This window comes from Sturnus vulgaris, chromosome 9 (assembly GCF_052056855.1).
Source record: "Sturnus vulgaris isolate bStuVul1 chromosome 9, bStuVul1.hap1, whole genome shotgun sequence".
In the NCBI taxonomy this organism is placed as follows: Eukaryota; Metazoa; Chordata; class Aves; order Passeriformes; family Sturnidae; genus Sturnus; species Sturnus vulgaris.
Window position 1 is genome coordinate 16,687,159 of NC_142251.1, and position 27,289 is coordinate 16,714,447.

The following is a 27,289-nucleotide window of genomic DNA, read 5'->3' on the forward strand; positions in this document are numbered from 1 at the left end:
CAGAAAGCAAGCAACCTGATATAGGCAAGGCATTTTCACATAATAAAATATTCCAGGTGAGTTTCTATGCTTAAAGGAACATTAGAAGATTGAGGCACTTGAGGGCTCAAAAAAGTTCATTTTTAAGTGAATGTCCTGTCTATTCCAGATGCAGACATATGTGTTATTTGGTCCATTGCTTCACCTGTCTGGAGAGGGTTTGTCTGAGACACCTGAACATGTACCTTGATAAAAAGGAGAACATGGCTCCCACTTATTTGCCAGAGATCACAGTAGACTAGAAACATGGCATGCTTTTCCATGCAGGGAGGAGGAGAAGCAGAACTGCCTTTCCACATGATCACATCCCTGCCTTCCCTGTGCCAGAGCTTGAGAAAAGCCTTCTGCTGTATTCTGACACAGAGCTGTGCCTGTCACATGGGGCCAAAGCCACAATAAACATCAACATGTTCCTTTGCCAGTCCACAGAAGTTACCACCTTATTCTGGCATTTGAAAAGTCACCTGATTGTACTTTGAACAATGAAGCTAGTTTTCATTTCATCACCTGTAGCTGAGAGTAACAAAAAAACTCAGGAAAAACAAAAAACCCTAGACAATTGTATTTAAAAATAAATGAATCAGTCAAGTCACAGCAAACTACTCACAAGAGAATTCATCCTTGGAATTTAATACAGAACAAGCTCTGCAGTGCACCAGTACAGACTTTAAATAAAGCGTTTTCAAGGCATGTTATCCTCTCAGTGAAAGGGGGGAAAATCCTAAGCAAAAAAAACAACAACAAAAAAGGCTCTATATTCAAATTCAGTACTGTTATTCCTATAGTAGCTGGCAAGCACTGCAGTAGCATTGGAAGCAGCTAGCTTGGAAAGATGACTACTTTCAGTATGAGAGATTGCAAGAAATTAATATTTTTTTCTCAGATTTTAGAGTTTCTGCCCCAAGGAAAAATTGAAATGGCAACATGAGAAAATTACAAGTCCAGAGAAAGGAATTCTTCCGATTTACTGCTGGGCTGCAAGACCTTAAAAATTAGGTTGCTTAATTGCCCAGCCTAGGATATGTGGTGCCCAATTTAAATTTCTGTATTTGCTTCCTTTGGCCAAAGAACCTGGGAGTCTGAACCAGGAGCATACAGTTATGTGCAAAGAGAGCTGCCAGGCTGGAAACACCTGGGTCAAAAGCTACCTGGTCTGGAAGGCTTCCATGGAGAGTCTCTGCTGTACATCTTTGCACCAGAGGAGAGAAGTAAAGGAGAACCCAGATGAGTGTGGCATTTCTTCCTCAGTAAAATTGACCTAGAATAATCTAGGCATAATATAACCTTGGAGTGCTGGGAGAGACCTCCAGTGTGGGTAGGACCTGAGCAGGGCAGGGAGGAGACAGCCCCCACACCCCTCTATCACCTCCCTGGGCACAGGGACAGCCCAGGACACCAGCCCACAACCAAGCAAGGCTGGAAGGAGCAAGAGAGCAGCACTGCTACAACACCACCAAAACCCAAGGCAATGAGCCCAGGCTGGGCTGAAATAGGGACGTGGACAGGGTGGAGAGAGGCCCCAGGTGGAGATGACCAGGCCTATCATTACTGTATTGACTTTTTTCTTTTTAATTAAACTCCAGAAATTAAAGTTACGGGGTTACAGTATTCATTTGTCTTCAAAAATTAATGCAATGAATACTTTAGGCGTAATGTTTTCAGGTCTTATTCAATGTTATAGAAATAAAATAAGTGGTTATACAAGTTAGCATGAAAAGTGGGTGGTTTTGTTAGGAATTTTCTCATTCAAAACACTTGTTCATGTGCAGGAATTAATGTATATTATTATGTTTTACTCTGACCAGAATTAGGTCCACAGTGACTATGCAGAGTTTCAAATTTTCAGAACATCCTTTGCCTCTGTGGTTGGGTTATCCAAACCAGGATCCTTCAGGTAGCTGCCTGCCCATTTACACACACTCACAAACACACTTACCTACCTGGCACAGGATGCTAAGAGCAGCACACAACCCAGTTCAGTACCTTCAGGGTTACACCTGTGTTTAAAGTTATGTATATACTTAAGTGCTTAGTTGCATGAAGCTGCCAGCATAGTGGCTCACAGACCCTTATTTCACATGCAAAAAAATTGGTTCAAGAATAGTCATGTATACAGTTACAGGCTCATTTCTTAGTCTTGATAAGTTTGAGATGCTGAGAGATTTCCGCAAGATGTGCTTCCAGAACAGAGCTAAATTCAGTCAATTCAGTCCATACTAAATCAGCAATGTCAAAATTCAAGCCAGCCGCTTTTCCTGCAAAACATCTTCAGGTCTCTGCACCAGCCCTGCAGCCTGGATGTTCTCCTCTACTGCTCATTTACAGTGGTTTAGTTGTGGTGGATTTCAGAGGTTCTGTGGATGAGATTAAAACTCTGCTTGGGTGACAGAATACAGTAATAAATCCCTGTGGGCTGCTCTGTAATGTTCAGCAGGTATTTCACATGGGGACTCTCAGGAGGATAGGTACCTGCAGGGAACATTAATTGCTGGTCACCTAAATGATGGTTTAAAGACAAGGTGGTTTCAGGCTGGACTGTGCTGCCACACACAGGGTTAACTCTTGCTCTGCACACCAGCCCTCTGCCCAGGGGAGGCATTTTCCCTTCCTGCTTCTCCCTGGCATTTTTAGGCATCTTCTTTTATTCAAAATTCAGTTTCAGTTAATATGATTTAAAAAGGCATTAAATTTCTCTGCCTTTCATAGGCATTTCTTGGAACTTAGTGATGGGGACAGGTTTTGTCCATTTTCTAGAAAGTGCCTCTGCCAAGGAGAAATGCATAAAGAAAACAGTATTTCATCTGGATAACCCAATGTTTCTATTAGAATCACATAACGTCTAATTATGTACTCCATAAATCTTCATATTTTGTTATGAAGCTCATAATAACAAAGTCTGATAAATAGATTCTCTCCCCTGGCCACTACCAATTGAGTAGAAAAAATACTTATTTATGAAGCTTTATTAATAAAATCTGAATAATTCAAACAGCTTCTTCAGTGAAGAAACAGCATATTCCTATTTGCATATAAATGAAATGATGCTTTAGTGTCAGAGTGAAGAATTAAATAATATGAATTTTTACTGTGCAGTCCTGGCAGCCTCATAAATATTATGGTCATAAGTTGCAGTTTCCTAAAAATCTAATATTATCTTTTATTAGAAAAATATGACCAAAGGGCCAAGTCCTACTCATTTTACATGTGTGAGTATTCCCAATGACAACACAATCATTCAGTAAGTGAGGTTACCACATTCAGCCTTATGTCAGCTACTGGAGCAAAAACACACTGTTATCTACATATCTACTAGGAGACCAGAATCTTTTTTTTAACCATGAGGAAAATCTTGTGTGTTGATAAAATACAAAGAACAACAAAGAAAACTGTAGCTCTACATTCAAAGAGAAAATATACAACATGAGAAAAGGAAAACCACACAGCTAATACACTTAAGATGTCAGATTTGCCCTAAATGACACAGAGAGCAGTTTGGCCAAGCCAAATATTCCTGTTGGGTGTAAGCAATCACAAAAGCTGCTGCAATTATAAGAACATCTATTAGACTTCAAATGGACTGTTGCTGCTGAGGAAAGTTTTGTTTTTATCTGTTTTCTTTGAAAGGTTGTAAAATCTCTGAAGCACAACCCAGACCAGCTATAGAGAAAGCTGAACTGGATGAAGAACATTATTCTAGAGGTCAAATAAAAGTGAGGGCCATGACACTACTTAAGAAACTTCTCAGAGAGGTATTGTGCAGTCTCAGCAGCTGAGACAAGAAGTGGGTGTCTCCATAACCTGTCAGTGATATTTTTTTCAACCACAGTGCTGTGCAAGTGGGACAAAATAGTCAAATAAAGATGAGGCACACATGGAAAGTAAAGCTAAGCTTGGGGTGGTAGGATGAAAATAATTATTTATAAATGTTTTGGAGAGTTTACAAAGTATAGAAATTTATTTATAAAGTCTAAAGGAGACTATGGGAGTATATATAGTCTGATCTGTAAATTACAGACAAGTGTATTCAACCCTGAACTAAGCCTGCTGTACTCAAACACAACACAGCCTTTGTCTAACTCTGCTTTCCAGGGAGGCACTGGGTCTCAATGAAGACACCCAAAGCCATGTAACCAATGATGGCCCTTAACTATTCCAAGGAATACTTATTGTCAGTACTGAACTAGGTACTGAAAATGATTTTATTTTGCTTGATTCCAGCTACTAGACATTATTCCTTCTTATTTCAGTCTGGTAGATTCAAATGTCCCTTATATTCAACATTTTTTTTGTGCATATATGTATACAGTTATCAACTCACCTTTCAATCTCTTTGATTCAGTGGCTAAGTTAAGGTTTTTAGTTCTTCAATTACATACCATTTTCTCTGACTCCTGATCATTCTGTAGCTCTTCTCTATACTCACTTTGTTTTTTCTGTATCCATCTTGCACACCATGGCCCAACCACCCTCAGCACTTTGCACATACAGGTAAAAATTGTTACCATTAACAGCTGCACTCTGTCTGTAAGTCAAGGGTTGCACAAACCCCTTCTGCTACAGCAAACTCATCAGCTTACTCAGCTTGGCCTTTTTAAACTTTTCCATTGTGTAGAGAGCCTACATTCCTTCTTAGGTATGTATCAATAGATTTTATTAAAACATCCTTTGTTTGAATGAGACCCAGTTCATAAAAGGTTGAGAATTCCTCTGAATCTTTGCCTAAAGGATTTTTAACTGCCTTTAAATAGGCTGTGGAGACTGTTATTGTGGTATGTTTTCTGACACCACAACAATTCTTGATATTTCAGATATAGCTGATCATAAAATGCTGGCAGAGACAGTCACTGACACATCTGAGTGCATTATTCTAGGGCTGCACTCATCTGCATGTGAGAGCAAAGCTGGCAATCTCAGTTTTCCTGGCTAAGAAATGGAAATGGAAAATGAAAAACAGGAAAAAAAAAGGACTTTAGTCTATGGTTTTCAAATCAATCTCTTCATGTTAGTGCAAGACTCATAAGTCCTGAATAATTGAATTTGACAGTATTCCTAAGGGGCACAATAGTGTGAAGAGATTTGTCTTAACCTGGTGCCAAAGAGAGCAAACTTTTGCCATACAATCATATTGCTAACAAAAAGAGTAATTAGAAGTAGGAAAGCATGTGTCATTTAAACTAATGAAAACTGAATAGTACATTTAACAGTGTCATTAAAATTGAATTTTGTCTTTATTATATATATGTATATTTGTAATACTGACAGGGCAACAACTGCTTTTATTTGCTCATTTCTAATTCTAATTTTCTAATTTATGAACAGATATTCTTGGCAGCAAGGGGATGTTAAGGATCTCCTGCCTCTGCTTGTGCTGGATACAATTAATCAATTACCTTCCTGGATCTTGCTTATTGTTTTTCTAAGGCTGGAGAAAACACAGGGAGTACAAACACAGGTTGGCTTCTAGTTTAATTGACCTAGGAAGCAGTTAATAGATTTCTCTAGTGTCAGCACAGATTCTCTTAGGCCTGTCAGCAGATAGGAACAGTTTGATTTAGCTGCAGATTCTGGCAGCAGTGGATGCAATCACACAGCAATGTTTGGATCCTTTCTTGGCCATCTCCCAGACGTGGGTTTTGGTGATTGCTTGTCAGTCATAGGGAACATTCTGCATGACCTGGCTCATCATTTGGCTTCTCATCCTTCATATCCAACCTAGAGATAAAGCCACAAGAGAAGACAGTGCAGCAGTTTGGCTCACAGAGCATTAGGAGTGCTGCTTTGTTTGTCATTTTTAGTTGATGCAATTTTTTCTCTTTCCTTCTGAGAAGTTCCTGCCGTGGTGCATGGTTGGAACTGGACGCTCAGCATTGAATGAGAAGGTGGAGCCTTCTCTGCCCCACAGCTGAAGGAGGAGTTTGTGCTTTTCCAAGCCAACAGCAAAGGAGGAGTGTCTGTGCAAAGGCACAGAAGCTGTGCAGATGTGAAGCAGAAGCGATACCTTTACTTTTTCTACATTCATTCAAAATAGAGCAAAAATAAGCTAAAGGTACTTAAGCAAGTACTGAGGGAATAGAGTGGAAATGGTATATATAATCTATCTGCTGTAAAGAAGTACATGGAGAAAAACATTGATGAAGAGGTGACTTTTAGAAGATATGAGAAGAGTCATATCCAATTTAACTTAACTTCCTCCTTAAACAGAGAAGAAACAAGAAAGTAAAGTCTTTTGCAAGACATAAATGAAGGCAAGCATCAAGGCTGGCATTTCTGGCAGGCTAAAAAGAGTAGGGCAATAAATTAAGAAACAATATGAGATTATACTACAAGGTCAGTTATGTTCGTGAGAATAAAAAAAAAATTGACATCATAGAGAACGAGAATCAATGGAAGGATGGCATGAGAGAGCACAGCGAATTTGGATCAATAAGAAAGGAGGAAACAGAGAGGAGCTAATGATCAAGCTAGATAAATGACCTGGGTCTAAATGAAAATAATTTTAGGTGTTGGAACCAAGATAAATTGAGACATTGTAGGGAAAGAAATCACAGCTAGGCAGGCTCTTGATAATATAAAGAAAGCAGATTTCTTGCTGTATGAAAGTGCAACTGAAGTGATGAGGAGGAAGTTAGTATGGCTATGATTGACAGAGAGGTGCCAATAATGGGAGCTGTATAGAAATGGTGGTGATTTGGTATTCCACATGAGGACAACTCCAGGGCAGGGAGGCCAAGGAACTTGGATGAAACTCTGACCTGGCCAGGAGGCAGCAGAGCTAAGTATGCAACCTGTAAACAATCAGCAGCAATTTTTCAAGTATTAACTGGCAAATATAATTCCTGGTTCAACAATATTCAGAAATGGCTGTAGGTAAGTTTGTCCCAAGAGGTTAATTTAGAATGATATTGCTTGTCATTAGCACTAGGACAAACCTGCACTCACGAATGCCCTTTGAACTTCTGTAAAATTACATGCATAAAAGAAAGAACAAAATTTGGCCTAAATTATTTTGTCATTATACCTCATTTAAATAATGTTTGGTATAATCTACTTTTAAATACAGTCAACTGAAGTTATTGAGCTTGCATACTTCACTAAGTATCAAGTTGTTGCACTGACTTCTTAGAGCCCTAAACAGAATGTATAAGCGAGAACAACTGTTGGAAAAGAAAAACCCAGACATCAAACCAAAACCTGCTAAAACCAACAAAGCAGCACAACAACTCATTTCTGCACCCTCCTTCTATAATGTGCAATAGGAACCACAACTTAACAAAAGTGCTGGAACCTGCCTCTGCATTTAACGATTTGTTAACCTAAGTACAGCTTGTTATAAGGTAGAGCCAAGCTAGAACATTGCCTTGGGAACTTTGGCAACCCAAGGCTTGGTTGTTATTTACCAAGGGCTGCAGTTACAGATCTCTACCTGAACTATGCAATAAACAAGAGTATTTTAGTTCATATTCTACTGAACAAGAGATCTGTGAATTATCAACTGCAGTGGAGCTGCTCTTCAACAAGAGTAACATTCTTTTATCTTAAAAAAAATAAATATTGACCAAAAATGGGTAATAGACAAGAAGTGCTAAATCCTTCTATTTACAAACATACAATTGCATCGGTTTCAATAAAACCCAACGACTACAAACATCACCAAACATTGCAGTGAATATTTCCAATAGTTCTAGGAAATGTCCTAGTCCTACTCATTGCTGGTCAGCAGTTACAGCCCAGACCAGAGCCAAGATGCAAATTTAATTTTGTATTCTGTGTGATTCTTTTTGTTGTGCAATCAGGCAGTAAGGCGAAGCTGCAAGCCAAGCTGTTGCCCCGTTATAATTAATGGTGGCGGTGGAGCCATTCCTTGGCCTCTGGGCCATAACTGCATTTATAGCGGAGCTAATGAGCACAAAGACTTATGAGGGACTTGGGGCTGGGTTATTTCACAATAACCACACGTAGAAAAGGAAGTGTAAAGGACAAACAGCGTTATAAGGCGCTCGGTGACCGCGGGCAGCCCCCGGGCCGACCCAGCCGGGCCCCGGGGGGGCCTCAGGGCGCTCCCCGCGCCGGGCCCCGCCCCGCCCCGCGCGCGCCGCTCCGGCCGGGCCCCGCCCCTCGGGCCGGCCAATGGCAGCGCGCCCTGCCCCGCGCGACGCCGCCATTGGCCGGGGCCGCGGCTTCCGCCGAGGGCCGGGATTGGCGGCGGCGCGCGGGCGGCGAAAGGCGGCAGCAGCAAAACCCCGGCGCGCGCCGGTGTCCGCGTGAGTGCCCGTCCGCGCGCCCGCCACCCCCCCCGCTCCTTCCCCCTCCCTCACCCTCGCTCGTGCCGCCGGGGGACCCGGCCCGGCCCGGCCCGACCCCACCGCCCGGCGGGCCCCGCTCCGCGCACCCTCCGCTCCTCGGTGCCCGCCATCCCTGGAGTAGAGCAGAAGGGCCCGTCTGCTGGGCCCGTCTGGCCCCGCTGCGGCCGCCCGTGAGCCCCGGGGCCGATGGGGGAGCCCGCGGCGTGCGCTTGGCCCGGGGCCGCGCTGGCGGGAACTGTCCCGTAAAGCAGTGCCGAGCTGCGGGTGTCGCCGCTTTGTGTGGCGTTGGTGCCATCCCCGGAGCGCACGGGGGTTCGGGTGTGTGACGGGGGTTCGGATGTTCGGTTCTGGGTCGGTGTATGCTGGCTTGCAGTCTGTGCTGCTGGTGAGGCCGCGCTGGTACGCGTTTGCAACAAGCTAATCTGCCTACTCAGCACTAGTAGAGGGAGTGGCTACCTGTAAGGGACTAGAACCATCTCTAAATCGCGTTCCAATCGTTTCCAAGTCCCTCTCCACCAAAGATCCCGCAAAAAACGGGGCTCCAGAGAGACAGCTCCTGCCTCTTGTCCCTGTCGTTACACAAGGATGACAGCTCAGAATCTTTGGGGAGAAAAGGTATTTCTAGCTCCATAGCTGAAACAGATGAATACTTTCATCAGGAGTTTTTCAGAATGTTTCCCCCATGTGACAAAGTTCATCCAGAGCTTTGATGGTTTGACAAAGTAACAAGGAATGAAGGTTTTTGAATGGAACCAGTTTTGAGTAACTGTAAGAGGTGCTGCTTCCACACTCACTTGCCACTGGTTGTTCTGCCCTGGGAGTCCCTGCCACTCTTTTGCTCCTAAAATGCGATGATCGGGGCTTTTTCTGATTGTACAATATTAGTGGACTTTACAGTTTTATGTAGTGTTTCCAAGGTTTGGGAAGAAGCATTTCAAAATAAACGTGTTCTATTTTTCTTGTTGTGGTGGGAGGCCAATGAATAATTAAGCCTTTTGTTGAATTTACATAGGAGAAAGATCTCTCTTATGGAGAAGGTATTTTTTTCTCTTATTATTTCTTTCAGTCTTTCTGGGTTTCTATAGCTTTTGCAGTGTGCAGTGCAGCTATTTCTGTGTACATCACTTCCTTGCCTTTCAAAGCAAACTTCAGGGAAAAGACAATGCTTTTATGTGAATGAGGAAACATAAGAGATGAAAATCAGTTGTATTTAAGCTTATCCTGCAGTCTTCTTTCCATTCTCCCCTCTCTATCCTCGTGGCTTTACTGGTTTACTATTTCACTGGAATGGTGAGTGATAGTTTGTTTTAGAGCACAGAGGAACTCCTCAGACTCCCTAAATCTTATCTCAGGAACAGAGTGCAGGGCTAGGAAATGTCTTACCAGATATGTTTGCTCCCCCAGGTGTCCAGAAGCGGCCCTCGAAGTCTTGGATTCTCTTTTACTTGAGACTTGTTTTGTGATGGAGACGGTGTTGAAGTCTCCCTGCGAGGAACAGCACCCTCAGCAGGCTGAAGACTTGCGCGGGAATTTTGAGCAGAACAGCAAGCTTTCAGGTATGTGCTGAAATAGGGATTGGGAACATTACATTTTGTTGGTGACATGCTGCTTCATCACTTAGGGAAATTTCAGTATCAATTATAAGCCTGTCTGTATATGATCCTTTTGTCTAAAGAATTAATGAAATGAAAACATTTGAGGTGGCTTTTGATTTTAAGTTTATTCCTGCTGCTTGTGCATTACAAAACTTCAGCAACAGCAGTTTGTCACAATTTGCTAAAGCTCCTATTTATATATTACTGAGCATCTTATTATAAGAGGATTCCAGAATGAAAAAAAAAAAACAGCCTTTGAGAATAAAACTGACCAGAAAAGTGCACAAACCCAGTATCTTACCTTTTAACCTATAATCATCTGCCTTATGCTTCAATATCTTTAGATGTGTTTATGTCCATAAAAATATACTTCTCGTTTTTCTTTGTAGAAGCTGAACTAAGAACAAGTGTTCTGATAGAGGTTTTGTTGGTTGTTTCTGAGTCTGTTTGTGTACCTGAGTCCACTTTCTGTACAGTGCTTGCTCAGGAATCTCTGATGGTCAGCCAGTTTATAGCTATAATGGCTTCTGATTTTTTTAAAAATATATAGTCCCCTCTCAGGCTCCTGCACATCCATGCCCAGACTGATGCTGAACAGTGTTTGTATTGTCTTGTAAATATAAGAAATCGCTTCAAAATCTGCTCACAGAAAATACTGGCTAACATTATCAGTATTATTCTCCTGATGGGACAATGACTGTATGTTCTCTATACCCAGCTGAGGATTCAGGCCCCCAGAACAGCCCAGATGATGTTTATACTGATGTCGTTCAACAAGGACAGTCACTGACTTTTTCCAGCACTTCTCTCTTTCACACAAGCAGCTGTATTGAGTTCCTAAATGCTGTCAATGCTTGGGTAGGCACTGCAGCCTCTGACACCCTGCTTGAAGTTGTCTGACAGCTTTACCTTTCTCCAGGGAGGAATCTGGATTCAGCGTTGGACAAAACAGAGTACCTGGCAAATTCTATAGCAGTTGTTGAGATAGTTTTACATGATTGTTAGTATATACCTTAGGACTTTTTCATTCCTGAAATATTTCCCAAAACGTCTTAAAACAATTTGAAGAAGCAGAGAGAACAACTTAAAGGAAAGTAAATGGATAGTAAGTGAGGCAGCAGGTTTCAGTTCTCAGAAGTATTTTTAGTATGTTGGTTTTTATAAAATTTTGAAATGAAAAAAGATTAAAATTGAAAGTTAAGTATAATTTGAATTACTAGCTGATTTATTGGGTTTTTATCAGGAAGAAAGGGTTTTTCAGGCAGTTTTTATTGTTGTTTAAAGTGAGCTGCATAGAAGACTAGAGATGCATGCTAATCCATACTTTGATTCTAGCATATCTGTGATATTTAAAAAAAATTTGTATTGCTTATGGCTTACTGCCCTGGTGAAACATTGTCCATTTTTACTTACACAATACATTAAAATTTGTCTGGTTATGCTGAATTTATTTTTTATTTTTAGGACAAAAATTGTATACATATTTTTTCATTAGATTGACTTTTCAAATACCAGTTAGTTCGGTGCACTAAAATATTCTTTACCCCTGCTCCAGAGAAATTAGTCACAGCCTCTGCATAATTGATAGCTTCAAAAAAAGTGAATTCTTACGTGGGGCATAGAAAAGGCTTGAACAACAAGGATTTGTAAACTGAATGGAAAACGACATGATTGTTTTGGAAATAATGCAGATCGGCATCCTTGTCGTGCCATCTAGTGATTGCAGTGTGAAGTGCAGCAGCCTAAATACGGAGCAGACATGGGCTTTGCTGCCAACTACTTTATGTAACAGTGGGAAAGAAAGATTGCATTACCAATCTTTAAAAAAATCTAAAAAATCATTCTTTTTCTGCATCTGTGATTTGCATCTGATGGATTTGCACCTGTGCTTACAGAAACAACTGTTACAGTTTTGTCTTCTGTCAAATTGCTGTTGGAAATCTCATGTAAACATTTAGTGATGAGCTGTAGGTATCCTGTGAACCGGAAGGCTTTTGCCCTCTTAGAATCTGTTATGTATCAGATAAGTAAAAAATAATTGCTTAAATGTTGCAGCTTAGAAAGGAGTGTGATGAAGAACAACAATGATGTCAGAAGGATAGGACACCTTTGTGCTGCTTTTTCCTCTGTGTATGAATCCACGCTCCTATGAAGTGAAGTGTAATTTGTGATCTCCAAAATAGATCAGATATTGGATCAAGTAATAAAGTTCCTAACTTATTTTCCCCATTCTTTCCACAGCAGGAGTAAAAAAAGATATTGAAAAACTTTATGAAGCAGTGCCACAGCTTGTAAATGTGTTCAAAATAAAGGAAAAAATTGGAGAAGGTAAATACTTCATTTTATCTTGCTTAGAGTTAAGATTTCTTTTGGAATTTCTAACTTAAAAATATAAATCTAAGATCTCAATATACACAATTTAAGCCAAATGCGTGTTTTTTTTTTTTTACTTACTACATGGTCTCTGTAGGAATTCTAATATGTTGCTGCACACATAGGTGTATTAATTAGGAACATTTTCAAGATATTTTCTTGAAAGTCAATTAAAGCCTTTTAAAGAAACAGCATTCCAGTTTTAGCAATTAAAAATTTTTGAGCCAGATTCAAGTAAATAGTCTTAAAAATCCATTCTTTTTCTCTTTTACATGGGAAATCTACTTATATGTAGCTGTGTTTGGGCATACTTAATTGGTGTTCTTTAAGTTAGCTTTGTTTCCACTAAAATCTCTTGGGCAGAAATGGATGATGAAACTGAAAGGTTGGAGCTGCTTTACTTAAAAAATGAACAACTTTTTTATTTTTGAAGACATTCAGTATCAAATTTTAGAATGCTTGTGTTCACCTTGCCTTCAACAAGTCAGTATTGCAAGTAACTGAAATTAGTGTCAGGCATGACTACCAATAGATTCAGGTACTTTGAGTGTGTTATTTCAGCTTTTTGAAACTTGACCCATTTAATCTCTGAAATGCTCTGTGACACTCCACACTTTTAAAACAAAAGATGGGGATGGGTAGCTGGATTGCCTTACATCTGTTTTGTGATGGAATTTCTGTGCAGCAGGTTAGATGCCTAAGAGTTTTTATTTCAAAATCCACCAAACTACTTTAAGCCCCCCAACTCCATTTCCCACAGGAATCTAAAATTTTAAAAAATAGACTTCTACCTATCATAAAAAGATAGTGTGATTTTAAAGAATTCTGGTTATGAATAGTATTCTGATTTTAGTCTTGGGAGCAAACAATATTTAAAAAATTAAAAAATATTTCCTGTTCAACAGCATTATGAGAAAACAAGCTTCAACTTAGGATTCCTTTATGGAATCACTTTTATTTTAGCAGTTCTCACCACCAAAAATAATGTCTTAAGTCAAATTTGGTAACCCTTGTTGCTGCAATCAATTCTGTTGAGGGTATGGGTCTCTAGGTTGTTTGGGATTTTTTTTTTTTTATGGTTGCAGGAAGTGTTTAGGTTTTGGTGGCATTTTGATGTATGTTGGCACTCAGGCTGTTGAACCAGCACAATGCAAACACTACTTAAAATGTAGTCAAAAGTAATTTCTTTATTCATATGGAAGAACGCTTCTACTTGTATCTTCAGATATCTCAGATCATTAGGATAAGTTTACCTCCTAAGAGGTTTATTAGGATATCTTTCAAATTAAATGGCTGGGTAAGTTTATCATACAGTCTGAATACTCCCTTTCTCAAGCAAGTGTATCACATTGGATGTGGTGAAATGCTCTGGGCAAATAAACAGTGCAGTTACACATCATGTGGGAAGCCTTACTTTATAGATAAGGTACAGAATTAAGGAAAATGTAGCAATTTCAGAAGTGCTTTGAATAGCACTGGCAGTGCTTTCCAGATTAGCATTATATAGTCCTCTTACATTGTAGGGAGAGGAGTTAGATGTCAGATGAAAGTAAGCTACCTAAACAAGAAAGCAAATCAAAGATAGAAAATTTACATTCAAAGAGCACTGTGTCCCAGGCAGGTTAGACAGTGTTATATTTGCATTTTTACTGACATAAAAAACTTGTATACAAGATCAGTATACTCAGTAGTAGAAAAAAGGAGCTGTATTTTTCTCTTTTAGAACCTGCTTTTGATGTAGTATCAAGTGTACTGCAGGATTGTGAACAGTTAGATCACTTCTGTACATATCTGCATTGACCTAATTAAAACTGTTGAAGACAGTGTTTTTCTCCTTTGTTTACAGGTACTTTTAGTTCTGTTTACTTGGCCACAGCACAGCTACAAACAGGCTATGAGGAAAAAATGGCTCTGAAGCACTTGATTCCAACTAGCCACCCTCTGCGAATAGCTGCTGAACTTCAGTGCCTCACAGTGGCAGGGTACATAAACAAAAAAATTGTGATTGTCATGACTAAACTGCTGAATGTTTTCTCACTGTTCTGTATTTATTTAAGTTTTGGCACTTCTCTTGATTTGTTTTTAACCACGCACATCTATGTTCTTCCTATTGAGAGCAAATAACAAGAGGAGTGTCTTACCTGTAATGGATGCCCTTTGTTGCTAGTCTCAGTTTGAGGGGGATGCTCTATTTACCAGCTGAGAAATTCCATTATATATTTCTGATAACAAAGTTCCAGTTCTGAAATGCTGGGAAAAAATAATCAGTTCATCAGAAAATGTGGTTTTAGGAATGAATACTTGTTAGTAGAGTGTGCTGAATAGCACCTTCCTAAAGTAGTAGGATCATGAAAGTTAGGGCCTGTATTAATTGCAGTGGTAACTACAGACCACAGCCCCAGAGATAATCTGCAGAATTATCATTCCAAACTGCAGAATGGAGCATAAAATGGAGTTCAAATGGAACATAGCAGTGAGCAGCAAGAGCACGACTACTGATTGCTGATAAGACTGCTGTCAAAATATAAATTAGGATTATAAAAGAAAGCCTGACTTAAGCTTTTAAGAAATCAAGGAAAATAAACATCCACTTTCTGGTCTTCTTTCAGTAACATTACTTTTCTTCTAGGGGACAAGATAATGTTATGGGAGTTAAATACTGCTTTAGGAAAAATGATCATGTTGTAATTGTTATGCCATATCTGGAGCATGAATCCTTCTTGGTGAGTATCAGACTTCTGATATATAGTAAAACATTTAATTAAAAGCAAACGCATAACTATTCTATCATTATTCTGTGAATCTGTACATTACAGTATCCCAATAATTTTTCAGGACATTTTGAATTCCCTTTCCTTTGAAGAAGTGAGGGAATACATGTTTAATCTGTTTAAAGCACTGAGGCGTATTCATCACTTCGGTATTGTTCACCGTGACGTCAAGCCCAGCAACTTCCTCTACAACAGGCAGCTAAAAAAGTGAGTCTGGCCATACTGTGATCTCATCTGGGGATGTGTGCCTTGGCAGAACACAGTCAATTAGGCTTTTAGGCTTCTTTCCTTCCAGCTGCATAACATGTGGTTAAATAATAAAGCAAAAATGTGGGGTTTTATTTGTAAAATTTTTCTTTCACTGCTAAGGGACTTAGGGGAAGGATTTTTTTTTTACTTAATGTAATATCTGCTTCACAGAGTTACAAATACCTGATAAAATGAAGATTTTTTACTACTGAGTAAAAGTTCTACATTTTCAAATAAGAATGAGAAGAATAAAATATGGGGGGTTTTAAATAAGAAGGTTAATTGTGACTTGTGGTACCTAGAATGATCCTTGTACGTTTTTAATAGTGGATAGGGTAAAACTGATATAGATAAGATGGCTGGCTTTGGGCTGTTTTCACCTTACATTGAATTAATGTTTATAACTAGTAGGGTTGGTTCTTTTGCCTGCAAGTTACAAAACGTAAAGATTGTAAATCAAGTGCCCCTTCTTTGTGAAGAGCTGAAAGGGACAGAATGCTCCAGTGCTAGCAGTCCTGTAGCTGTATTTGTTAGCATAGTGCTTGTACAGTTGAGACACTGAGGTGTTGGAGTGTGTCCAAAGCAAAGCACTGAGAGGAGGTTATAGCAGGATGCACATCCCCAAGTAAAAAGTGATGACAGGAAATGACCTCAAGTTGCACCAGGGAAGGTTTAGGTTCGATATTAGAAAGAGGTTTACCAAGCACTGGAATGGGCTGCCCAGGGAAGTGGTTGAGTCGCCATCCCTTAGAGGAATTTAAAAGACCTGTAGGTCCGGCATTTAGGAACATGGTTTTGTGGGGCTTGGCAAAGCGAGGTTAACAGTTGGACTTGATTTTAGAGGTCTTTTTCCAGCCTAAATGCTTCTGTGGTTCTATGCAGTGAAAGTTTGTAGGGGAGATTTGATTGCATTTTGCCAAATGGCAAGCTTAAAAGTTTGAGAAATGCTGGTTTGTTTTTTTTTTTCTTAATCTGTCAAAATGAATATGTACTGTCATTTTGCTCTTCCAGCATTTGTTTGAGCCTTAATCTCTACTTTGCATTTAGAGGCGTGGAGTTGAGTTTGAGACCCAGGGACAGATGGATTGTCTCTGTACTGGTTATAGCAAAATATAATTCTTTTAGAGACAGATCTGAAGTGTGAACTAATGCAGTCTTACCTGTTTGAAGACTAAAGTAAATTCCAGTAGTATTTGCCAGGAGTCTGGCAAAACTTGAAGCCTTGTTGGTCTGGTCTGTCTTCACTGCTACCTTTGTCCTCTGCCCGTGGGAATCCTGCAAGAGTCGAGTCACTTGCACATGACTGCTGGCTGAAGATTCAGGGCTGTGGAATTAGAAAAACTTCAAAAAGGAGTTGGTGGAAATAATATTTTTTTGGAGGAAGGATGCACTTGAGATTTGGGACAAGAAACAACGAACACTGGTATAGGGTAAAAACATTGATGGGATAGGTAAGATGGGACAGTAAGAGGAGAAGGAAGAAAATGGGACTGTGATGCTGTTAACAGTACAGATAAGTAACATTGAATGAAATATGAAAGAAAGATAAATAAGTAAAGGATAGTAAATGGAATGGCTAATAGATTACTTTGTGACTCCTGATTCTGAATTTGTCTTTTCAGGTATGCCTTGGTAGATTTTGGCTTGGCACAAGGAACCCCTGATACAAAAATTGAGCTGCTTAAAACTGCCCACTCTGAAGACCAGCAGGGAAGTTGCTTGCAACCTAATCCCATTGTAGCCTTGGGAAATGGGGTTTCTGTCAGTGTCACAGCACCTAAACAGATAGCTCAACAGTCAGCCTCAAAAGCAGCTGATAGAAGGTCCAGCTCACTTTCAAAAGTACAGATGAAACAAGGAAGAGGAGGAAAGGTTCTCAGTCTCTTTCATTAATGCTGTTTATATGTTTAATGTGTTCCTTCATCCAACAGGGGGAGATGCAGTACTTGCACAGAAGCTGAGCCTGCACAGCATCGCAGTGTTCATATCTAAGGAGCTACTTCTCCACAGCCATTGGCTTCATAATTATCTGTTAGGTGTAATACAGTGCTGAAGGCTGTATAAAACCCTAGCATGAGTTACTATTTAGACAGCCTTCAATCCTTTTTTAGAGACATGGACAGTGAAACTCCTCCCCATGCCAATAATCATTCACCTATGTTTAGTTACTAGTTGCATAACAAATGCAGTACAGACTGCACTGAGACGGTCTTGGGGCACTTCAGAGGTGTGATTCGTTTTGTAAACATGTTTGCTGTTCTGTCTAGACCATGTTTCTTCATCTACAGTAAACTGATGCCTGAAAACTATTTACATGCAGCTGTTCTTGTTTTATGACACCACACTTTTTTTTTTGAAGTGTCAGTTCCCAGATGCCTGTTAAACAGGATCCTTATTGTCATTTTTGTTGTTTTGCACAGGAGGACTCTGTGCACCATTCTGTCCAGCGCTCTGTCTTTGGAGAGAGGAATTTCAATGTCTATAGCTCCACATACCAGGAGACCTCAAGCACAAAAGTAAGAAGTATTGACTCATCAGTAGCATCAAATTGCTGCATATTTGCAAAAATATAGGACTGGTTGTTCTATAAGACTGAGCACTGCTCCAGAATGCTATTGAACTAAAAGGTTTTGAGCAGACTATTATATGTGTCTTTCCTGAAAGGCTCAAAGAATTTTTCATGTCTGTTTCAGTCTCTTTTGAAGCTCTCAAACAAGGAGGTCTGTAGCTGTCTCCCTAGCTGATCTTGTTTGGATATTAAGTTAATCTTTTTTCCTATACATCTATTCGTGCAGTTAATCATAGAATAACAAAATAAACTGAGTTGGAAAGGACCCGTGAGGATCATCAAGTCCAACTCCTGGCCATACACAGGACACCCCAAGAGTCACATCCTGTGCCTGAGAGCATTGTCCAAACACTCCTTGAACTCTGTCAGGCTGGTGCTGTGACCACTGCCCTGTTCCAGTGCTCAACTACCCCCTACTTACCTCGTGAAATATAAAAAAAAATATTTTGCAGTTAAAGCTGAGGATAAAAATTGTAACCTATTTTTTTTGTAATTAATATTCAATATGACAAGGGGGAAAACCCCAACTAAATTAGAGGGTTTGGTTTATGGTATTTTATTGTAGAACTAGAGTTGGTGTCTGTGTGTTGCTGTGGCATGTCATTCTTTTCTTCTTATTCTCATGTTGAGCCAAAAAAAATCGTGAAACACTTTACTAACTTGAAAAATACTTGTCTTGTAGCTTCAGAATATCTAATATATATTGGTTTTTTGGAAACACTGAAGATGTCTTCTGAAGGGGAAGGGGAGGAATCAGGCTATTTAGAAAGTCCCAGTGTCTGTTTTGAGGTAGTTTTGATACTGTTAAAGAGGTTTGCTGTCAGTTCTAAAATGCTTTTTCATGAGCACCTGTTAAGTCAGTATTTTAGGAACTGTCATACCTATATGTAAAGGGAACCTTCTTAAATATGTCACCTTCTCTAAAATATCTCCATTGCAGCTCATAAAACAATCCAAGATAATAGATGTTTCATCTAGGAAGTTAGTAACAAAGAAGAAGATTGTTTCTACCAAAACTGTGAGCAATGGGGCGGCCAGGAAAGCTGCCAGTGGCTGCCCTTTAAGCCTGCTCTGTGACTGTTATGCAACGGATAGAGTTTGCAGTGTTTGCCTTTCAAGGTAATTTGCTTTGATAATGTTGTAAAATTGTCTGCTCTGCTGTCAGGCAAAGTCACAAACTTAGATTTTACTAGACTGCTGATTTAGTAAGTGAAATATAGCATTTGATCTCTGCAGCCCTTAAAACACTGAGTATGCTCTTTTTAAACAAGAATAGTTCATGGAATTCATGGATTAGTTCACTGTTATCTGCAGCTAGAAAGATTCACTGGTAATTATCTTCTTCTTGTGTTTATTTATTCACCTGTATGTGTTGTAGAAAATCACTTGAGTTAATTTCAACACTTATAAAAGTGTTCTAAATTCTGTCACCTAGCAGTTATCTAACCGGGCCTCAGTTATACCAGCAGTTGGGATTCTGGACATCATAAAAGGTAGAATAAAAGGGAAGCATGACTGTTTTTTGTTTGTTCATCTAAAGAACTAATAGAATCACTAATAGAATGGTTTGGGTTGGAAGGAACCTTAAAGGTCATCTTGATCCAAACCCCCTGCCATGGGCAGGGGCAACTTCCACTAGACCAGGTTGCTCCAAGCCACATCCTGCCTGGCCTTGAGCACTGCCAGGGATGGGCATCCACAGCTGCTCTGGGCACCCTGGTCCAGTGCCTCATGTTAGAGAATCTTAGCTCTGTTAAACTCCATCCTTCTACCAGTGGTTTTCATTATGATCTACTATTTCCTTTTATCCACACATGATTTTTTAGAAATTATGCTTACCTCGCACCTTTTAGTTAATCCAGTAAAAAAGTAAATTCTTGGCAACCCTTAGTGTGCTCTGGACTAACACAAAGCCATAGCATCCACATTGGAGCATCTCATATGCTTTTTGTCTTGGGTTAATTAGCCTCAAGGTCAGAGTTTCCCATGAAAACAAGCCTTTAACAAAAATGACACTTAGATGAGACTAAGAAAAGGTCATTGTGAATTAAGTATGCAATAAGTATTTCTCTGGTATTATCTTATGCTAGCTAATATAATTAAAATAGATAATAAGGCTATTATATGTGTATCTTATGATTTCATGCTAGATAAGACGCTTCAAACCTCTGTGAAACTTGGGTTAGGTTGTACATATCTTACATAAGTGTATTCTAAAAATTATATTATGTATAATTAGATTTAGAACTTACCAACAACTTCTATTTTCTAAATGTGTTTCTCTTATTACAAGGCGTCAGCAAGTGGCTCCCAGGGCAGGAACACCTGGATTCAGAGCACCAGAAGTATTAACAAAGTGCCCTACTCAGACCACAGGTACTGCCCAACAGACTCAAACAAATTGTTTTTTTCACCTTTCCATCCTTCTCATTTATAAATATTTTTTATGGGAGGATTTTTTAACTTGTGAAATTCATTTTTCATCCCTTCTAATGCTTTTGAAGTATTTCCTGATTTCAATTAGAAGTTTATTATTCAGAGGAAGAGCAATTCAGGAATATTTTTCCTGTGTTTGAAACTTGAATGTGTCTATTCATTTGAGAGATAGTGCCATGTCCAGGAGTTGAATACAATACATTTTAAAAGAAAAAAGAACTTTTTATGAAGTTTCTTGATTATTAGTTTCTTATTTATTCAAGAAAAATCTTGAATAAATCTTGGGGAGAAAGGACATTATTTAGCCTTTTCTAGGCAGGTTGTAGCATATGTTGCCATAGCAGGCATAATTAATGGTGTAATTGCAGATGTGTTCTTGAAAGCATTATTTAATGACTTTTTATCAGATTTTTACTTTTTGCTAGTGGTTTAAATAGCTGGTGTGTAAATGTTGTAATTTTTTTAAATTAGAATTTTAATTTCCCTGTGTTAAAATTTAGTTAATAGGATTCAGTGGGTTGGGTAAATATTGGGGCAGGGCAGAGGGATGATTAATGCATTAGCTGGTGCAGGCAAGATGGGAGAGGTTGTGCCTACCTGCAGGATAGAGAACCAATAGAAGCAAAGTTACCCATTAAACATTTGGTGTATGACCAGGAATTCTGGCTTAGAAAAAAATACCAATGTCCTCAAAAACTGGATTTAAAATATAAGGCTTTAGCCATTTTTTTCTGAATAACTTTTGAGAAGGTTGTCAATTTTCAGTAAAGTATGTGTACGCACTCAAAGTAGGATTAACAAAATATTTGATCAGCTTATGCCAGATTGCTTACTGCTGTTTGAAACATCTGTCCTGTGGGTATGACTGGGATTTCAAAGGTATGGCAGCTTGTTTGGAGTTCTTGTGCCTGTGCTGTAACAGCCAGCTTTATGGGCTAGCAGTCATCCAGAAATCTAGGACAAGTTCAGACAATTTTTGAATCTGTCTAGTCAGAATTGAGGCAGAAAGAAGACATAGCTAGGAAATACTGGACACATACTGGTGTTAAACAAGCTTTCAGATGGTTCTCTGTTCTCCAGGGTAATGAAGAGCAGGATTACAAAAAGCGTTCAATCTGGACACCTTTGGGTGTGGCACAGACATCCCTGCACTGAGTCAGTGGTGCTGAGCTCCTGCAGTACATCAACAAAGGCCTCAATTAGAACTGGGTAGACTAATACTAATATTTATAATATCATGTTTTATTTGAACTAGCAAGTATTCCTGTCCGCTTTCATTTGGGGCTGCTGGAGTCACCTCCTTGTATTCCTGCCAGTCTTACTCCTAGTTTTTGGCCTCTGTGCTGAGACCAAGTTACTGGCTGAATCCAGCTGACTCTACCCAGAGCTACTGTAGCACATCTGACCCAGGCTCACAGTGCTGGGAGTACAGCCTGAACCTCCAAGTTGAGGCTACACAGGTCCAGCTACACTTTCCCTTGGTTTTTCCCTCTATTCCCTTTTCCTCACTGGCAGCATAACACCAGACAAAAGCTTAGGGAGGAATCATGATTTTGATGTCATTCCACAAGATCTTGCCCTCTGCTGAGGATCACAGATCTACCACAATAGTGGGGCCAGGATTTACTGCCCACTCAGATGTATAATGCCTTTTAATTCCAGCAAGAGTTACATAATTAAACCTTTTCACAAGTCTTGACCTTGATTACTTGAGCTTACCCAATCACATCCTCAGGGGGATGCATGGCCCCTCAAACAGATAGAATTACTACATCACTGTTGGAAAGATGATACTGAAACTTTTTTACAGGAACTGTGCAGAAGACAGAAAACCTTTCCACTGTAAATTGTTTCAAATTAACTTGGATGTTTATTTTTTAATAAAAGACCTAAAATCTGGTTTTGCAACTAAAGTCAACCTAATACTTTTTTTTCAAATTAAAGTCCTGTGCTAAGAGTGTTTCTAATTAAAATGTCCAAATTAATTACTGCCTATTTTGCTACTTACTTTTTTGAATAGGATTAAGATGAATATGCCTCTATTTCCCAACTGTTAATTTTTCTCTTCAGAGTTTGAGATCTTTCAAACTCTCCTTCACTTTCTTTGCCATCTCTCAAAATGTGCACCTTAGTGAGCCAAAAAAATTATGGCAGGCAGGTATTCTTGTAACTTCAGTACTGAAGTTTCCATCAAGCTTTGGCCTCTATCCCCAGAGAGAGTACTCTCTGTACTCTTCACAACACAATGAAAGTGATGAATAACTTTGAACTCTTAACAGTTTTTAAACTGTCTATCTTGTCAAGTGAGTTCATATTAGAACAGAACAAAGTTCATAATAAGATCCATTTTTTTAGTACTGCCTACCTATGCCAGCCTCAATCCCCAAAAAACTATTTTCACAAACATTTGTGAGTTGTTTTTTTATGTGTGACCATTATATAAGGTTTTCTTCATGGGAAGTAAAGTTAAATATGTATCAAATCTGCCATTTCATTTGCCCCTTCCCATCTTCCCAGGTACAACAACTTCAAACATTGTTTTGGTCCATATTAAGTTTAGCAAGTTAATGGAATTACGTATATGAAAAACACTCCCTCTGCATCAAAGTAGGAAATTATTCTTCAATCTAATTATTCTAATCTAATTATTCTTCAATCTAATAGTAATTTCCACTCTTGTCTGAAGTATTATCTATGTGACCAAAGTCAAGAAGTACTTCAGAACATAACTTTTGCTGATAGAAACTTTTCAGATCATAATTTCTTTTTAAAAAAAGTTGAGATTTTGTTTATGATGAAATCATGAGTTCAATTGTTAATAAATTTGCTTTCCTTTGCAGCAATAGACATGTGGTCTGCAGGAATCATATTCCTTTCTCTACTCAGTGGACGGTATCCATTTTTCAAAGCAAGCGATGATTTAACAGCTTTGGCACAAATCATGACAGTTCGTGGATCCAGAGAAACCATTCAGGCTGCTAGAACTTTTGGTATGCAAACCTTAATTATGGGGGAAGGGGAAAAATATTACTTGATGCTGTGATTTACAGTCATTGATTTTTTTTTTTAAATGTGTATATAAATATATTTTATATTTTTTGGGGTTTGAGAGTAATTTTAGAAGTAAATCACACTTTTTCATTTCTATATTGACAGACTTTTAAGATGGTTTTGTGTTTTTCTGTCTTTTACCATGTGTGTATGGGGTACTTTGTCAGTTTTCTCAACCTGTCTACTGCCTTTCACTAAGTCAGGGCTACTTGAGGTGAAGTATGCCAACTAAATGTTTCCTACTGGCATTTGGTTAGAATTCTTGAGACAGTGTTTCTATTCCTACAAAATTTGGCCTGAAGGCTTAAGTCAATATGACTTAGTATTTAGATGATGTAAATCTTGCTTTTTCCCCTGCCCCTTCCCCCAAAAACCCTAGTAAAACAATCAAACAAACAAGATGAAAACCCAATACCCAACAGCTGGCCTGTTTAAAAAAGACAATCACCACAAAGCACAAAATAGCCAAATAACCATTCCCCTAATTGCTTGCAGGCTAAATGCTGCAGCACTTGCTACCTGGATGTGTAACTGCAGCATCAATTTGCATTCTCCAGACAGAAGTGTAAAAATCAGGGTGTTTAATTCAGTTCTGTTAAAATGACAGTGAAATGCAAAAAGTTGGTGTACAGGGTGGCTGACAACCTGTCACTACCTAACTTCACATAACCCAAAGCTCTTTGTTCTGAGCAGAACTGATGACCCCTTCTGACTTTCAGAGGCTGCTGCTGTAACAGCAGGGCTGGTGTGGAGGCATAGGGGAATGGATTTGGTTCTTTGATAGGTTTGGGATGTTTTTCTTTCATGCTGGTTATACTTCGAGACATGAAGTTTCTCTGAAACAAAAGTTACAGTTGCATAGAAAATAAAATGTGGCTTCCTGTACAACTTTTTTCCCTAGGAAAATCAGTTGTGTGTACCCAAGTTGTCCCAACTCAGAACCTACGAACCCTCTGTGAAAAGCTGAGAGGAACAAACAGCAGCTGTAAGAGATCTCAGGGGGAAGGGCCCAGCAGGTCTGGAAGCAGCACAGCTTTGCCACTTGCAGCAGACAAACCCTGCGCTCCTGAGCCACTCGGAAAACAAATTCAACACTTAGAGAGTTTTCAGGAAGGTGATGTTGCTTTGGAAATGAAGACAACTGACATGAAAGGATGGGATCAGGTTCCTGATGAAGCATATGACCTACTTGATAAGCTACTAGACTTAAACCCTGCAACAAGAATAACTGCAAAAGAGGCTTTGCTGCATCCTTTTTTTAAAGACATAAGGCTCTGAGAAGATAACTCTGTTATTCCTTTCATATGTTTTGTGTGGAAATGAAATACTGAGGCAGTTTTACCTTGCTGCCCTCAACATTTACACTCCTTGAAATAACATCACACTGTGCTCTGAACTACTGAAATTTTGTCTTGTACAGTTAGACTGCAAATGTCAGTTTAAGAAATACTTGCAGATGCAAAAGTTACACAAACATCACTAATACGGTCTTATCTGAGTGGTTATTGCTGTGCATACCTGTTCTCTAAGAAAGTTAACTTTGATCAAAAACAACAAAGAAAAAAGTTTCATAAGCTTTATGCTTAATTCTCGAGATAATCCCTTAAAATTTAAAAATTTGCCTTAAGGTAATTCTGAAATAAGAAAGTGTTTTAGAGGCTTTTTTCTCTACTTGCATATCTCTGCTTTGTTCCTGTTTAGTACATGGGGGACTGAAAATGGAACAAAGTGCATTCATTTTGTTCAGACTATTTTCAGAGAACAGTATTTCTTTGGGAGTGTTGCTAGAGGAAAGGCCAGGTGCTGAAGATTAGATCATCAAAAGAAAAGCATAACTTTTAAAAGTACATTCTTGTTCCTGTCTGGCCTTTCCTACTTAGGCAGTAGTAATAAATGCAGTTACTCCTTTTTCATAAACCATGTTTCCTTAGTGCCTTGGATAACTGTCAGTACTCCACAGCTGCTGCCTTCAGGATGTCTCAGGTGCCAGGCATAGGTTTGATTTCTGTTATGGAAACTGATTTCTTAAAAAATACCTGTTCAATAAATGATTTGGTTTTATAACTTCAGAAGCTTGTCTAGAGGTGCTGCTATAAAAGTCAGGTAAGGTTTTCCTGTGGGATATTTCTACTCAGGGAGTCTTGGACATTGGTTTCCTGCATAAATTCCTTCTAAAGATGGAAGACACTTTTTGGATAGCTCTAGTGTGTATGGCTGTTATAGTGGAACTGTCTTAATTATCAAGGAACTCTTACCACAGTTAGCTAGCTATTGTGTGGTCCTAAGGAGGAAAATCCCATACCTTCAATGTGCAAAGTAAGCTACATCATGTTTAACAGAAGTTTCTCTAAACCCCTTGACAATTCTGGAGACTGAAACATAATTACAGTGTTTTTCCATGTACATTTCTTGAGATGCTGGTGGAGTTTCTGTGAGAGATTCCAGGCCATTCTGAGAAAAGATTGCTGCTTTGATAACTCTTGTAAAAAGCCTCCTTATATGAGGAGCTGATGGTTATGATAGTGCAAAGATCCTGACCAGGACTGGGGCTGAAGAGACAAGATTTGAATATTTTCAAGATCTTGAATATATAGAAAATAAGGGTAATGTTGCTCTGTTTCTGGCATCAGCTGTTAGGGAAAAATATTTGCAGATGTCAGAATATTGGTTGCAGAAAATCTTGAAACCCTCAAGACCCTGGGGCCCAGGTCTTGTAATTTTTGTTGTTTATATAATTTCAACACAGCACGTCACTGAGAAATTATTTATCTAAAGGAACTGTGGCCAAATTTGGCAAGCAATGCTGTCTGCCAGTGTCTGCAGATGTATTGTTTCCTCCTACATTCATTCATGCTGTCTATGGTCTTGTGAGAGCACCAGCTGAAAGAAGAGAAAATATGTCAGCTATCTATTGTGAGCTTTCTAAGCAACTTCAGCTCTTAAGCTTCCCTGCTAACAGCCTTCAGCAGCTCCTTCCAGCAGCCCTACAACAATTAACCTCTGCATTCATTGAATAGCCAAAAAAGAAAAATCATTGCTAATGGTATTTTTACCAAAACATTAAGGGTAAATAAAATTTGTAAGGAACAGTTCTAAGTTCTGTGTATTCCATAATGAGCTGAGAACACACTGGTATTCTTTCTTCCAGACTACTATTTAAAATATGGAGAATTTTTTTGAGGGGGAAGGATAAAGTAAAAAGACAAGTGTGTTTGAACTAACATATACTTAGGAAGTACTTTTTGTAGCACTCTACAAAAGAAGAAAGACAGAAGTAAAATGTTAAATGCAATGGCCACTCACTGAGACAAGAAAAGAAGGAAAAGAGCAAGAAAACACTAGGGCTGAGCAGTGGTGCCACTGGATTTTCTCTTTGTCTCTGCTGTGGTTCTAAGAATCTCTAAAAACCATTAAGGTAAGAGCCAAGTACTAAGATTCCTTTAAAGTTTAAATACATTATTTGAGATACTAATAAACTGAACATGAATCTTACAGTATGAGAGCTGCAATTAGAAAAAAATTCTGCACAAAAGTTACATTGCTTCAATAAATGCTCAGTGGTTGTGAGGCCACAGCTGGCTTAGTGTTAAGTTCTGGACACCATCTATGACAGGGTTAGTAACAAATTGGGCAGAAACCAAAAACGGCTGCAAAAAGCTGCATGTGCTTGGAGAGATGAATAGAAACTGATATCTGGAATTCTGAGAACAGAATTCTGGGAGCAAATCTAAATACATCTGTGTATTTAGCATAGGAAAGACTAGCTTATTCTCAGTACTAAGCCAGGCTAGGTGAGGAAACTGACACGGTTATTATGATCACCCTAGTTGAAAAGGGTAACAAATACATTTCATATTTCTTTTCCTCGTACCTTTCTGGCCATTACATTTTACTAGTGAGCAA

General features: G+C 39.1%; 1 protein-coding gene across 1 annotated transcript; it reads left to right on the forward strand.

Moving 5' to 3' along the window:
* Positions 1 to 8,220: 8,220 nt before the first annotated feature.
* CDC7 (cell division cycle 7) lies at positions 8,221 to 25,455 on the forward strand. The gene is made up of 12 exons (XM_014884120.2): positions 8,221 to 8,300; positions 9,747 to 9,898; positions 12,179 to 12,265; positions 14,157 to 14,292; positions 14,940 to 15,033; positions 15,146 to 15,288; positions 16,953 to 17,202; positions 17,751 to 17,846; positions 18,840 to 19,018; positions 20,193 to 20,275; positions 23,176 to 23,325; positions 24,288 to 25,455. The coding sequence occupies exons 2-12, from the start codon at positions 9,805 to 9,807 to the stop codon at positions 24,662 to 24,664; spliced, it is 1,689 nt and encodes a 562-aa protein (XP_014739606.2). The 5' UTR covers positions 8,221 to 8,300; positions 9,747 to 9,804; the 3' UTR covers positions 24,665 to 25,455.
* The last annotated feature ends 1,834 nt before the right edge of the window (positions 25,456 to 27,289 follow it).

Bases quoted from the DNA above. Each gene is read 5' to 3' on its own strand.
- CDC7 (XM_014884120.2), top strand. From the start codon at position 9,805: ATGGAGACGGTGTTGAAGTCTCCCTGCGAGGAACAGCACCCTCAGCAG. The intron at 12,266-14,156 runs GTAAATACTTCA...CTTTGTTTACAG, and splicing joins AAAGGAAAAAATTGGAGAAG to GTACTTTTAGTTCTGTTTAC. The intron at 15,289-16,952 runs GTGAGTCTGGCC...TTGTCTTTTCAG, and splicing joins TACAACAGGCAGCTAAAAAA to GTATGCCTTGGTAGATTTTG.